General features: G+C 35.9%; 1 protein-coding gene across 1 annotated transcript in view; it reads right to left on the reverse strand.

The window, feature by feature from the left end:
• The window catches only part of LOC139486595 (DNA-binding protein SMUBP-2-like), a 39742-nt gene that overhangs the window by 4618 nt on the left and 18394 nt on the right, over nt 1-16730 (reverse strand). The window contains exons 6-12 of the mRNA XM_071271521.1: nt 15735-15935; nt 14605-14829; nt 10584-10681; nt 7055-7237; nt 5501-5619; nt 3007-3101; nt 2013-2136 (exon numbers count right to left, since the gene is read on the reverse strand). Coding sequence (XP_071127622.1) covers nt 2013-2136; nt 3007-3101; nt 5501-5619; nt 7055-7237; nt 10584-10681; nt 14605-14829; nt 15735-15935 — 1045 coding nt within the window. The remainder of the gene's footprint in view (nt 1-2012; nt 2137-3006; nt 3102-5500; nt 5620-7054; nt 7238-10583; nt 10682-14604; nt 14830-15734; nt 15936-16730) is intronic.

The raw sequence follows: 16730 nt of genomic DNA on the forward strand, positions 1-16730 counted from the left end.
CTTTGCTGAACATTATTGCTGTTTACAGTTTATCTTTATCTATAATAATATTCAAGATAATAACCAAAAACAGCAAAATTACCTATTCACGGGCAGCAACCCAACAACGGGTTGTCAGATTCATCTGAAAATTGTAGAGCAGATGGTATTGATCTGCTAAACAATTTAACCCCATGTCAGATTTGCTCTAAATGCTTTGGTTTTTGAGTTATAAGCCAAAAACTGATTTTACCCCTATGTTCTATTTTTAGCCCATGGCCATCTTGGTTGGTTGAACGGGTCACGCCACACATTTTTAAAACTAGATACCCCAAAGATGATTGTTGCCAAGTTTGGATTAATTTGTCCCAGTAGTTTCAGAGGAGAAGATTTTTGTAAAAGATAACTAAGATTTACGAAAAATTGTTAAAAATTGACTATAAAGGGCAATAACTCCTAAAGGGGTCAACTGACCATTTCGGTCATGTTGACTCATTTGTAAATCTTACTTTGCTGAACATTATTGCTGTTTACAGTTTATCTCTATCTATAATAATATTCAAAATAATAACCAAAAACAGCAAAATTTCCTTAAACTTACCAATTCAGGGGCAGCAACCCAACAACGGGTTGTCCGATTCATCTGAAAATTTCAGGGCAGATAGATCTTGACCTGATAAACAATTATACCCCATATCAGATTTGCTCTAAATGCTTTGGTTTTTGAGTTATAAGCCAAAAACTGCATTTTACCCCTATGTTCTATTTTTAGCCGTGGCGGCCATCTTGGTTGGTTGACCGGGTCACGCCACACATTTTTTAAACTAGATACCCCAATGATGATTGTGGCCAAGTTTGGTTTAATTTGGCCCAGTAGTTTCAGAGGAGAAGATTTTTGTAAAAGCTAACGACGACGGACGACGACGACGGACGCCGGACGACGACGCCGGACGCCAAGTGATGGGAAAAGCTCACTTGGCCCTTTGGGCCAGGTGAGCTAATAAAAACCCATGTAAAATATTCCATAGAATAACAATCCATGTAAAATATTCCATAGAATAACAATCCATGTAAAATATTCAATACAATAACTTTCCATGTAAAATATTTAGTTGAAGTAATTGTGTCAGCACAGAGCTTAGATATCAGTACCTCAAGTTAATTCAAGTGACATAAGTTCAGAAATGAGCTATTTAAAGTGTATACCAAAGTATTCACTGAAATAATCAAATCACATCTGACGTTTAATTGTATGTCACAGGGGGTCAAAAGTGATTTCAGATTTAAATGTCTAGAATTTTTTGGCATTTACAAATGAGTTCCATTTTGGAAGTTAAAGGCCAGGTATACAAAATTTTTTTTAAAAAAGAATGGAAGGCTAGGGATTTTTTATTGTCTATGTGTATTTTTGAGAGGTACTTATTTATATAGTATTTAGTTTTCTATTTTGTGGCTTCTGTATTATTACTTGTCTGTTTGTCTTTTTCTTTTTAGCCATGGTGTTGTCAGTTTATTTTCAATCTATGAGTTTGACTATTTTGGTAACCTTTCAATGACTATTTTAAATAACTTGTTATTTGATTGCTATATTTCTGTTATCACACATCTACTATACAGATTGATTGATGCTGTTAAACACCACTTTCAACAATATAAGCTGTACCCTCTCTGCAAGTTTTTATTGATGGATGATGCAAGACTGCCTGTATAGAACCAGACCTTTGGCATGAAAACTGGCAATCATAGTCAATTAAGATTGGAGTTAAACACACCTGTGACCTGTCATATGCGCGGTTGGAATACCTTTAGGATTACTTCTAACAACTGATATCTTACCTTTAGGATTACTTCTAACAATTGATAAATTACCTTTAGGATTACTTCTAACAACTGATAAATTACTTTAGGATTACTTCTAACAACTGATAAATTACCTTTAGGATTACTTCTAACAATTGATAAATTACCTTTAGGATTACTTCTAACAACTGATATCTTACCTTTAGGATTACTTCTAACAATTGATAAATTACCTTTCGGATTACTTCTCACAAGTGATATTACCACTGCTTCCTTTTCTCTGCCCTGGAATCCATCAACTGATTTAACCTCTACTTTGGGGTAATTAGAAGACAATCTCAGTCTCAAAAGCTCAACCTGTAAAACATATATAAGTTTTGTTAAAGAATTGTCTGCGTCATACAGAAGCTTCCCAATAATCAGAACAAATATAGTCCTATAAAAAGGTATTGCCTCTGTATACACTCTACATGACAAAGGTAATATTGTTCTATGTACCCTATAAAATGTAAGGTCCAAATTAATAAATCAACAAATCCTTACTGTAGTGTTTAATAATTAATTTTCTTCAAGCAATATATACCTGTGAAGACACTTATAAACAGGTCAACCTCTCCTAAAGGTAACAACAAAATGATGAACGCAGCTCTTAGATAGATTAAAATATGAAATATTCCCATTCTTGCTGCTAAAAGGAGCAATTGCAAGATGAATACATTTCCTGACAATTTAAGGGGCAATAACAGCTGAATCTTTCTGAAGATTTCTATATAAATATATTACCTGTTGATTGTAAGGGGCCATAACTACTATATCTAAAGAGCAGGCTAATGCCACTACAAGGCAGCACTCACACCCACAAAGTGGAAAGGGATTTATATAAGTTGCAAAACTTGTTTCCCAATCCACTATAAGTAAATATGTTTAAACTAAACTGCTATATCTTTTTAAAGATGTGTTTATATAGATCTTACTTATAGGTTGTAAAAGGGCAATAACTGCTATATCTTTCTGAAAGTGTCTATATAAAGATCTTACTTGAAGATTCTACGGGGCAAAAACTGCTATATCTTTCTGAAGGTGTCTATATTTAGATCTTACTTGTATATTCTAAGGGGCAATAACTGCTATAGCTTTCTGAAGGTGTGTATAATAAGATCTTACTTGTAGATTGTAAGGGGAAATAACTACTATATCTTTCTGAAGGTGTGTATAATAAGATCTTACTTGTAGATTGTAAGGGGCAATGACTGCTATATCATCCTGCTTCAGTCCATAAGATATTAGTTTTTCAACATGAGTAGTCACAATATCAGCTTCACCTGTTAAAAATTAAATTAATATTGTAGTTAACCCTTTTCCTCTGCAAATTTTAGAAACAGATAGGTGGACGTGGGTTTTTTTTACACCAGGAATCAATATAATTGATGTTATTCCACTGCATGTAGATTTTGATGGTGAAATAAACATTTGATTGGTTGAAACTATCAGTGTGACCTTGAACAAAACTTCATATTCCCCTCTCAGTATCATATTCCCCTCTGAACATCATACTTCCCTCTGTAGATCGGGACTTTGTAGCATGACGTTACCCGTGGTTAATGTGCATACTATTTTGAAGGTGGTTTTATTGAAATAGCGTTAGATAAGTCATTACCGTTAAAATAAAAAGACTATTAATCTACTTTTGATCCGTACTGTTTATCAATGATTATGCCGTGTTTAGCTATTTAAACAAGCAGATAAGAAAAACAAACGTTTATAAATTAATATATTATATTCAGTAAGTAAATGAAGCATAGGCAGTGGAATAAAACATTCATTTCCCTTAGCTTCAAGAGATATGATTGATTGTTGGTTGCTTTACGCCTCATTAGCACAAAAAGGCTATATCGCAGCGATCGAGAGATATGAAGATTTTTCACCCTCGAAAAATCACATTTCCCTCGGACATAGCCCTCCTGAAATATGAATATTCTTGGGTGAACAAATCTTCATATCTCCCTCAGGAAATAAATGTATAGTATTGCCTACATATCAGTTTACCTAGCACAAACAAGAGGCTCTCAAGAGCCTGAATCGCTCACCTGAATTTTTTTGGTTTAATCTCATATCAATGATTATTTTGGCTTTTCAATTTATTTAAATGTTCTTTGAATCGTCCTATTTTCTTCAAAAGCAAAAAAAAAATCATTTTCTCCTATGTTCTATTTTAGCCATAGGAGCTATGTTTCTTGACATACAAGGAAATGAAATATAAAATTTATACTAGATACTCTGAAACTCTAAAACTCATTTAGCCTAAGTTTGGCTGAAATTGATACAGCAGTTTCAAAGGAGAAGATTTTTTAAAGTAAGTCAACATGATGAACAAATTGTGAAAAAAGTCTTTAAAGGGCAATAACTCCTTAAGAGGTCAATTGACAATTTTGGTCAAATTGACTTATTTGTAGATCTTACTTTGCTTAACATTTTTGCTTTTAACAGTTTATCTGTATCTATAATAATATTCAAGATAATGACCAAAAACTGCAAAATTTCCTTAAAATTACCAATTAAGTGGCAGCAACCCAACAATGGTTTGTTTGATTCATCTGAAAATTTCAGGGCTGATAGATCTTGACCTAATGAACATTTTTATCTCTGTCAGATTTGCTCTAAATGCTTTCGTTTTTGAGATATAAGCCAAAAACTGCATTTGACCCCTATGTTCTATTTTAAGTAACGGCGGCCATGTTTTTTGACGGATCAAAAATCGAAGCACACACTTTGTGCAGGATAATCTAAGGAACAATCATGCTAAGTTTCATCCAAATCCATTCAACAGTTTCAGAGGAGAAGATTTTTTAAAGTTAGCAAATATGATGAACAAATTGTGAAAAATTGTCATTAAAGGACAATAACCCCTTAAGGGGTCAATTGACAATTTTGGTCATATTAACTTATTTGTAGATCTTACTTTGCTGATCATTTTTGCTGTTTACAGTTTATCTTTATCTATAATAATATTCAAGATAATGACCAAAAACTGCAAAATTTCCTTAAAATTACCAATTAAGTGGCAGCAACCCAACAATGGTTTGTTTGATTCGTCTGAAAATTTCAGGGCTGATAGATCTTGACCTAATGAACATTTTTACCCCATGTCAGATTTGCTCTAAATGCTTTCGTTTTTGAGATATAAGCCAAAAACTGCATTTGACCCCTATGTTCTATTTTAAGTAACGGCGGCCATGTTTTTTGACGGATCAAAAATCGAAGCACACACTTTGTGCAGGATACTCTAAGGAACAATCATGCTAAGTTTCATTCAAATCCATTCAGTAGTTTCAGAGGAGAAGATGTTTGAAAAATTGTTAACGACGACGACGACGACGACGACGGACGCCAAGTGATGAGAAAAGCTCACATGGCCTTTTAGGCCAGGTGAGCTAATAATATGTCCCTCAAAAAAGTTCATTAAAAATTTGTTTACCAAACTTTACACACACACAAAAAATGAAAACACAAAAAAAGGGACTCTGTACTTGTTCCATTTCCTCCTTAAGCTGAAAATGTGGAAATCAGTAAAATTAATTTTTGGCTTTCTTTTTCTAAACCATGTAAAATAAATTAAAAAAAAATAGTTGGAACCCTTCCTTTTCAAAGAGGAAACCAAAGAAACTGTCTAAATATTTCTTGCTGAATGCTTTATAATGAGTAGTTTGTATTTAAGCCAAACCTTCATTTCCCTTAGATATTTCTTCTGGTAGATCTAATTCATACATTTCACATCCTGCTGTATCTATTAGTAACAGAGGCTCGGATGTTTCCTCATTATCAGTTATGCCTTGGATATCCCTACAATATAAATGTTATATGATCTTATATTGATATGACAGTATAATTTTTTACTTTGATATACCTCATGTTAAAATGCCAGATTTTCATTTGCTTATACAAGGGAGATAATTTACTCTTTCCCATGGCTAAGCAGGAGACAACTTTTTAAATGTCAACCTGTGGTGCAGACCAATCACAGATTGATAATTTAAAGGAAAATGAATTGAGTTTACATCAAATAATTTTTAAAAAAGAAAACACTCAATTTCTACATTTTGGCTCATGACTTTTTCACAGACTGTATAAAATAATAAAAACTTGCTTCACTTCTGTTGATTTTTCTATTATATTATCATATTAATCAAATAAAAAATAATCCCATTTTTGTCAATTGTTAACAATGGCAATTATAATTGCACATATAAATTTCTGCATTCCAAGTATTAGACTATTTGTTTGCCTGATTGTGTTTACAGTTTCCGCCTAAAAAAGGCAAATAAATGTTTGCTATATACATAGTTGGTGCTTCACAGCCTGGTGCAATGCATTCAAATTGTCAATGTAAAGGAGAAGGTTCACAAAGGGTTAAAATTGACCTTAAATATTATTCTCTAATTTATGTGCTATTTTCACATTTCCTGACCAGTGTGTGCAAGATGGTTCCTACAGTCCTTAAAAACCTTCAAGGGGGTCTTTTAATGCATTTTAATGTTATTTTTTGGCATCTTCATACTTTTTAAAGCCTATAGCCATTGTAAAAATAACTGTTTTGTTTTAAAATGTGGACAAAATAGCTCTTTCAAAATTTCCATTTGAGAGCTTTCATGGGGGAAATCCCCCGCAAATAGTGACAGTTGGCAGGTATGAGAAAATATTTCCCCTCACTAGAGAAAAATCTGTACTCTGCAAATGATTGGTTGGAATTAAATTGTGACGTTAAATTTTCTTGTTTTCTTCTGAATTTTATTTTTGTGACATCATGAAAAAAGGCGAACATGCATGATGACGTCACATCAAAAGTAACGGTACACAACTTTCCTCAAATCTTTGATAAGGAAGGATAAAAATCATATGCCTTCATAGCCTTCAACTCTATAAAATAGAAATGCTACTTCACAATGTAGGGAAAACAATAGGGAGGATGGCTTACCAAGTGCATAAGGATTCACTATTTCATTTATTTATTTTTTGTGTTTTAACACCTCTTTTAAGCACCGCTTTTAGGCTATTTCGTGGCCGCCAGTTTTTATTGGTTGAGGAAGACGGGGTGCCGGAGATACTGACCATTTCGTCATGAAAACTGACAATCCTAGTCAATTGAAATTGGAGTTGAGTGCACGCACATGTTCTGGGTTCGAAACTCACAACCTCAGTGTTGACTGGCTAGTGATTATAGTAGTAACTACTTAAACCAGTTAGGTCTTGGGGCCCCTTATTAGGATTAACATGATACCTTAGCAGATGATCCGACACTGAAGGGTGAGCCACCAGTTTACCATCATATAACTGATCTGATGACCACTGCATGATGATCCGATTCATTCTGTATTGTGTTGTCAACATCCTCATTATCTGGTTGTCATAGAGACCAAGGACACGTTCCATCAAGGTTATCTCCAATCCACTCTTAGCAGCCCTGTGGTACAGAAAGTAGAACAATGAAGTATTTAGTTTATGATAACTTCAGAGTAGACATCTACAGTTTCGACACACTGGGGGACCAGAAAAAAATGTTGGATTAAGCAGGGTGTTGGAATACTCAGGTGTCATATTAGGCAAGTTGCGCTGTTTAGGGAAAATCTTGGCTCTGAGAGCAGTTTGCTTTGGATATAACATCCTGGAGAGCTGGCTTATAAGACAAATACAGAGGAATAATTATTATTAATGGAGTACCAGATTTTATGGATTTCATGGGTACAGGTCTGCTTAGATTTTCATGACTTACTCAGTATAGTAGGAGGTAACTGTAGATGGTCACCCGCCAGTATACATCTGGGTACTTACTCGTTACTCAGTATAGTAGGAGGTAACTGTAGATGGTCACCCGCCAGTATACATCTGGGTACTTACTCGTTACTCAGTATAGTAGGAGGTAACTGTAGATGGTCACCCGCCAGTATACATCTGGGTACTTACTCGTTACTCAGTATAGTAGGAGGTAACTGTAGATGGTCACCCGCCAGTATACATCTGGGTACTTACTCGTTACTCAGTATAGTAGGAGGTAACTGTAGATGGTCACCCGCCAGTATACATCTGGGTACTTACTCGTTACTCAGTATAGTAGGAGGTAACTGTAGATGGTCACCCGCCAATATACATCTGGGTACTTACTCGTTACTCAGTATAGTAGGAGGTAACTGTAGATGGTCACCCGCCAGTATACATCTGGGTACTTACTCGTTTCTCAGTATAGTAGGAGGTAACTGTAGATGGTCACCCGCCAGTATACATCTGGGTACTTACTCGTTTCTCAGTATAGTAGGAGGTAACAGTAGATGGTCACCCGCCAGTATACATCTGGGTACTTACTCGTTACTCAGTATAGTAGGAGGTAACTGTAGATGGTCACCCGCCAGTATACATCTGGGTACTTACTCGTTACTCAGTATAGTAGGAGGAAACTGTAGATGGTCACCCGCCAGTATACATCTGGGTACTTACTCGTTACTCAGTATAGTAGGAGGAAACTGTAGATGGTCACCCGCCAGTATACATCTGGGTACTTACTCGTTACTCAGTATAGTAGGAGGTAACTGTAGATGGTCACCCGCCAGTTTACATCTGGGTTCTTACTCGTTACTCAGTATAGTAGGAGGTAACAGTAGATGGTCACCCGCCAGTATACATCTGGGTACTTACTCGTTACTCAGTATAGTAGGAGGTAACAGTAGATGGTCACCCGCCAGTATACATCTGGGTACTTACTCGTTACTCAGTATAGTAGGAGGTAACAGTAGATGGTCACCCGCCAGTATACATCTGGGTACTTACTCGTTACTCAGTATAGTAGGAGGTAACAGTAGATGGTCACCCGCCAGTATACATCTGGGTACTTACTCGTTACTCAGTATAGTAGGAGGTAACAGTAGATGGTCACCCGCCAGTATACATCTGGGTACTTACTCGTTACTCAGTATAGTAGGAGGTAACAGTAGATGGTCACCCGCCAGTATACATCTGGGTACTTACTCGTTACTCAGTATAGTAGGAGGTAACTGTAGATGGTCACCCGCCAGTATACATCTGGGTACTTACTCGTTACTCAGTATAGTAGGAGGTAACAGTAGATGGTCACCCGCCAGTATACATCTGGGTACTTACTCGATACTCAGTATAGTAGGAGGTAACTGTAGATGGTCACCCGCCAGTATACATCTGGGTACTTACTCGTTACTCAGTATAGTAGGAGGTTACTGTAGATGGTCACCCGCCAGTATACATCTGGGTACTTACTCGTTACTCAGTATAGTAGGAGGTAACTGTAGATGGTCACCCGCCAGTATACATCTGGGTACTTACTCGTTACTCAGTATAGTAGGAGGTAACTGTAGATGGTCACTCGCCAGTATACATCTGGGTACTTACTCGTTACTCAGTATAGTAGGAGGTAACTGTAGATGGTCACCCGCCAGTATACATCTGGGTACTTACTCGTTACTCAGTAAAGTAGGAGGTAACTGTAGATGGTCACCCGCCAGTATACATCTGGGTACTTACTCGTTACTCAGTATAGTAGGAGGAAACTGTAGATGGTCACCCGCCAGTATACATCTGGGTACTTACTCGTTACTCAGTATAGTAGGAGGTTACTGTAGATGGTCACCCGCCAGTATACATCTGGGTACTTACTCGTTACTCAGTATAGTAGGAGGTAACTGTAGATGGTCACTCGCCAGTATACATCTGGGTACTTACTCTTTACTCAGTATAGTAGGAGGTAACTGTAGATGGTCACCCGCCAGTATACATCTGGGTACTTACTCGTTACTCAGTATAGTAGGAGGTAACTGTAGATGGTCACTCGCCAGTATACATCTGGGTACTTACTCTTTACTCAGTATAGTAGGAGGTAACTGTAGATGGTCACCCGCCAGTATACATCTGGGTACTTACTCGTTACTCAGTATAGTAGGACGTTACTGTAGATGGTCACCCGCCAGTATACATCTGGGTACTTACTCGTTACTCAGTATAGTAGGAGGTAACAGTAGATGGTCACCCGCCAGTATACATCTGGGTACTTACTCGTTACTCAGTATAGTAGGAGGTAACTGTAGATGGTCACCCGCCAGTATACATCTGGGTACTTACTCGTTACTCAGTATAGTAGGAGGTAACTGTAGATGGTCACCCGCCAGTATACATCTGGGTACTTACTCGTTACTCAGTATAGTAGGAGGTAACTGTAGATGCCTAGATGGTCACCCGCCAGTATACATCTGGGTACTTACTCGTTACTCAGTATAGTAGGAGGTAACTGTAGATGGTCACCCGCCAGTATACATCTGGGTACTTACTCGTTACTCAGTATAGTAGGAGGTAACTGTAGATGGTCACCCGCCAGTATACATCTGGGTACTTACTCGTTACTCAGTATAGTAGGAGGTACCTGTAGATGGTCACCCGCCAGTATACATCTGGGTACTTACTCGTTACTCAGTATAGTAGGAGGTTACTGTAGATGGTCACCCGCCAGTATACATCTGGGTACTTACTCGTTACTCAGTATAGTAGGAGGTAACTGTAGATGGTCACCCGCCAGTATACATCTGGGTACTTACTCGTTACTCAGTATAGTAGGAGGTAACTGTAGATGGTCACCCGCCAGTATACATCTGGGTACTTACTCGTTACTCAGTATAGTAGGAGGTAACTGTAGATGGTCACCCGCCAGTATACATCTGGGTACTTACTCGTTACTCAGTATAGTAGGAGGTACCTGTAGATGGTCACCCGCCAGTATACATCTGGGTACTTACTCGTTACTCAGTATAGTAGGAGGTAACTGTAGATGGTCACCCGCCAGTATACATCTGGGTACTTTCAACAGTGGAATCCAACAGGCTGCTTCTATTGCCTGGTAAATAGAAGAACAAAAGAACCATTAGTGTATAAGGCTGCTTCTATTGCCTGGTAAATAGAAGAACAAAAGAACCATTAGTGCATAAGGCTGCTTCTATTGCCTGTTAAATAGAAGAACAAAAGAACCATTAGTGCATAAGGCTGCTTCTATTGCCTGGTAAATAGAAGAACAAAAGAACCATTATTGTATAAGGCTGCTTTTATTGCCTGGTAAATAGAAGAACAAAAGAACCATTAGTGTATAAGGCTGCTTCTATTGCCTGGTAAATAGAAGAACAAAAGAACCATTAGTGCATAAGGCTGCTTCTATTGCCTGGTAAATAGAAGAACAAAAGAACCATTAGTGTATAAGGCTGCTTCTATTGCCTGGTAAATAGAAGAACAAAAGAACCATTAGTGCATAAGGCTGCTTCTATTGCCTGGTAAATAGAAGAACAAAAGAACCATTAGTGCATAAGGCTGCTTCTATTGCCTGGTAAATAGAAGAACAAAAGAACCATTAGTGTATAAGGCTGCTTCTATTGCCTGGTAAATAGAAGAACAAAAGAACCATTAGTGCATAAGGCTGCTTCTATTGCCTGGTAAATAGAAGAACAAAAGCACCATTAGTGCATAAGGCTGCTTCTATTGCCTGGTAAATAGAAGAACAAAAGAACCATTAGTGTATAAGGCTGCTTCTATTGCCTGGTAAATAGAAGAACAATAGAACCATTAGTGCATAAGGCTGCTTCTATTGCCTGGTAAATAGAAGAACAAAAGAATCATTAGTGTATAAGGCTGCTTCTATTGCCTGGTAAATAGAAGAACAAAAGAACCATTAGTGCATAAGCCAAGTTGTTTACTGTGGATTCAATTATTTTCGTTGCAACCAATTTTCAAGGATTGAGTAAAATTTTCATTTACATGGATATTTGATTTCCTGGTTTAGTCAAAGTCTGCGTACATTTCTATATAACATTTGTAATTCATAGAATTGGAAATTTGTGGTTCCAAGGTAACCACAAAATCGACAAAAATTGGTATCCAACGAATAATAATGAATCCTCAGTATGTATTTTTAGGAGAAAGATTTGTTTGTATCAGAATCTGTTTTTATTTGTTGTGTTTGTTCGTGTTGTTTTTGTGATGTTAAACAAAGATAACTGCTGACATTGGGATTAGGGACAAACAACAATATAAATAATTTTGATAGAAAAAAGAATCCATAATTTGTATATATATATATATATTATGTATACTGTAAATTCAGATATTATTGTCAGGTTTTAACTAAGGCAAATAATGCGACTTGGTGAGTATCGCAATAGTTAGAACTCACACTTTAATGTTTGTGTTGTTTATTCTTTTCTATGTTGTGTCATGTGTACTATTGTTTGTCTGTTTGTCCTTTTCATTTTTAGCCATGACATTGTCAGTTTATTTTCGATTTATGAGTTTGACTGTCTCTCTGGTATCTTTTGTCCCTCTTTTAATATCTGACACATATATATTAATAAAGCATAAAATGCATTAAATAGTCTAGCATTCTTGTACATTCTTCCAAAATCGCAATAATAAATGCACACAATAATTTTTATATTTACAGGATTGCAATGTGATTGACTAGGTTTCATATGAAGAAAAGTTCCATCAATTTCCTTAAAACCCAAATTTTAGCCAAATGTCAGTGTATTTAAACAGCTGTGAAATGCATGTAGACATTCTAATTATTGACCTCAAATCCAATTGCAGTCTTTTCTCCTAAAGAAGAATTATCCATGCAAGTTTGGTAAAGAAGTTTTTTACCTCAAAATCATTCAGGGTTTTTATCATCCCCATGCATATTATCCACCAAAGATTAGTAGAGATCTAAATCATGACTTAACAAATATCGTCCAGAAATCAAACTTCTTCCAAAAGTTTGTCGATTTATAGTTATGGTAACCTTGACTTTTGACCGGCTGACTCAAAAACAATAGCAGTTTTGATATATTCTATGGAGCATTTTCAAGCTAAGTTTGGTAAAGTTTGGGCATATAGTTCAAATATACCAATCAGAAACCAGAAGTATACCTTAATTTCAGTCTCTTAGTATAGGAACAGATTTAAATGATATTAAACCTTCATCAAGTAAACATGGGATCAAAAGTATGAAATGCCAATAATATAGCACATCTTTATATGTTCCCTTCCGATGATATAAGGATCTATTTTGGTCATATGACTCTTGTGCCGAAAGAACTTTAATAACATGAGGCAAAAACATGGCAAGAGATAAATATCATAAAGGAGCTGTATCTGAGGAGAATATAATTTCCTAGGAATTAGTATATTGTAAATTCAGAAATCTTTGCGTGCATTTATTATTGGGATTTTGTCATTTTAGACTAAAATGCGATTTATTGAGAAAAATCCTGTTGAATTAACATAAAAAATTTCAAAATGTGAGTTATAATTGCGAATATATCACTATTTTGGTAATAATTTCAGAATTTACAGTATAGAACCTAAAAGTATGGTGATAAATAAAACCAAATGGGTTACCCTTGTTTCACTTTCAATGTTGACATTCTTTTCCTTTTAATAGCTGAACAAGTGTAGTCAATATCTAGCTAAAAGGTTAAATTGAGGCTGCATGAATAAGATTCAATGAGGACAAATTATTGACTTGCAAGTCAATAATTCTTAAGCGATCTTTTTTAGCATCTTTTGGCAAAGTGTCAAACTGTCTGCTTATAATGAAGTTCTGCTTTTATCCATCATGTCAGCACTTCAAACAAAAAGAATGGTATTTAAGATGTTTGTTTCAATCGTAAAATTAAAATTGAGAATGGAAATGGGGAATGTGTCAAAGAGACAACAACCCGAACAAATAAAAAACAACAGCAGAGGGTCACCAACAGGTCTTCAATTTAGCGAGAAATTCCCGCACCCTGAGGCGTCCCTCAGCTGGCCCCTAAACAAATATATACTAGTCCAGTGATAATGAACGCCATACTAATTTCCAAATTGTACACAAGAAACTAAAATTAAAATAATACAAGACTAACAAAGGCCAGAGGCTCCTGACTTGGGACAGGCGCAAAAATGCTGCGGGGTTAAACATGTTTGTGAGATCTCAACCCTCCCCCTATACCTCTAACCAATGTAGAAAAGTAAATGCATAACAATACGCACATTAAAATTCAGTTCAAGAGAAGTCGAGTCTGATGTCAGAAGATGTAACCAAAGAAAATAAACAAAATGACAATAATACATAAATAACAACAGACTACTAGCAGTTAACTGACATGCCAGCTCCAGACTTATTAAACTGACTGAAAGATTATGATTTCATCATATGAACATCAGGCACAATCCTTCCCATTAGGGGTTTAGTATCATACCATCATAACATATATGAGAAGAACATAACCTGTGTCATGCCAATAACTGTTTTTAGAATAAATGTGTTTAGTTCCGATGCAAAGACCTTATCAGTGACTCAATATTAACGCCAAAATATGCAATCTTTAATGACTTGACAACAGTATCGTAATTATATCCTTTCTTAATAAGTCTATTCAAAGGTTTTGTAAGTTTCTGAGGTGAATACTGACACCTTTGTGCTTTATAAAGAATATATCCATAAAAAATTGGATGTGAAATACCTGAACGTATTAGAAGTCTGCATGTTGAGCTATATTTACGAATGATGTCTTTATACCGATGATAAAATTTAGTAAATGTTTTGACTAGTTTGTGATATCGAAAACCCTGGTGTAATAATTTTTCAGTAATACATAAATTTCTCTCGTTAAATTCAAAACATTGTTACATACACGAGCGAATCGTACAAGTTGAGATATATATAAACACCGTAGCTTATATATTATTTTCAATAGACCAAGTTATAGATTTTATTAGACAGAAACGATATACTGACATTTCCCAACTAACCTGTGAACATTCATCAATGACCCCAAGGTCAAAGTGTTTATCATCTAACAGCTTCAGTGGCCCATCAGCAGATGCACCAGTCATGGTTGCCAAGACAACATCAGCTTTCTTCAGGATCTGTTTAATGGCCGTCTGCTCTCTCTGGACTAGTTCTTTTCTAAGAGATTTCATATCTTGTCTTAACCTCTGTCTCTCACCTTTGTCTCTGGTTTTCTTCAGTTTGGACTAATATAATATGAATTATACATCACATGATTTTTATAAAATAAAAGAATGATTATTAAAAAGAAAATGGTTAAAGACATTTACTTTTTGTGGAGACTTGATAATAATGAAGAAGTTCTCATCTATTTTTTTGTAGTTGTGTCAAATTTCATGCAAGATGTATTTGAAAAGACCAGATGTTAACACAGGTGTAAATTGAGCTTCCTCTAAAATGCATTACTTTCCATATTATAGAAGTGCTAAAGATTTGATTGACATATTAATGAATCATGATAATGATTGTCACATAAACTGCTGAGAAGAACATACTTTAAAAGTTCTGAGCATCCTCCAAGTAAGAATAAATCTATGATCCCTGGTCTCTGTTGAAATGAGATACATGTGTATTACCCGTACTAGAAATTAGTAATGAGAACACTTCAATCTTCACTTCACAGACAATTTGTATGGAATCTGGTTTTCTGGTGTACCAAAAAACAACCTTAATTAGTTGTCTCTAAATATATAGTCAAACCAAGTACATAATGTCTAAAATCTGACAATCAAAATTTTGCCCCTTACCATGGCTTTATCCATATCACTTCTGACATCCTCGACCAGCCTTGTATCATCACTGGTAGATAATATGGCGTCCAGTGAATACTTACCATAGCTTTATCCATATCACTTCTGACATCCTCGACCAGCCTTGTATCATCACTTGTAGATAATATGGCGTCCAGTGAATACTTACCATAGCTTTATCCATATCACTTCTGACATCCTTGACCAGCCTTGTATCATCACTGGTAGATAATATGGCGTCCAGTGAATACTTACCATAGCTTTATCCATATCACTTCTGACATCCTCGACCAGCCTTGTATCATCACTTGTAGATAATATGGCGTCCAGTGAATACTTACCATAGCTTTATCCATATCACTTCTGACATCCTCGACCAGCCTTGTATCATCACTTGTAGATAATATGGCGTCCAATGAATACTTCTGAATATGTTTTAATACTCTGGCAGGGTGACCAAGTCTAACAATCTTCTGTTTATTAGCTGCTAATCTTTCTACTAAGTTATCTACTGCTATGTTGGAAGGAGCACAGGCTAAAATCTGTAAAAGTTATATCACCATGACATTAATAATGGAAGCCATGTTTGTCATTGAAAATTAAATATAATTCTTTTGTACATGAACAAACTGTAACATTTGATACAGTTCTCCTGTTCATCTCTACAATTTGTAAACATTTCATACTGAAAAGTAGGAAATTTACATAATGGATTTATTTTTGCTTATTTTGTAATTAAAAAAAAAATGAAAATATTTCCCCCACCAATTTGTATTCTTCATATATAGTTAAAATCAATGACAAGAAAAAATTGTTGACCCAGAGATATGTCTGGCCTTTATGTATTTTTGATACATTGTAGTATAATGCAAATGTTGAAGTTGTATTAGCAATACATTGACATGTTATCTATGCAAAACATCCAAAGTCAATGAACTATGACTAAAGGTGCCATCCCAAAATAACCTCCAAGGAAATGAGAAATGTCAATGAACTATCACTAAAGGTGCCGGCCCAAAATAACCTCCAAGGAAATGAGAAATGTCAATGAACTATGACTAAAGGTGCCGGCCCAAAATAACCTCCAAGGAAATGAGAAATGTCAATGAACTATGACTAAAGGTGCCGGCCCAAAATAACCTCCAAGGAAATGAGAAATGTCAATGAACTATCACTAAAGGTGCCGGCCCAAAATAACCTCCAAGGAAATGAGAAATGTCAATGAACTATCACTAAAGGTGCAGGCCCAAAATAACCTCAAGGAAATGAGAAATGTCAATGAACTATCACTAAAGGTGCCGGACCAAAATAACCTCCAAGGAAATGAGAAATGTCAA

The sequence above is a fragment of the Mytilus edulis genome, chromosome 8 (assembly GCF_963676685.1).
Source record: "Mytilus edulis chromosome 8, xbMytEdul2.2, whole genome shotgun sequence".
NCBI lineage: Eukaryota > Metazoa > Mollusca > Bivalvia > Mytilida > Mytilidae > Mytilus > Mytilus edulis.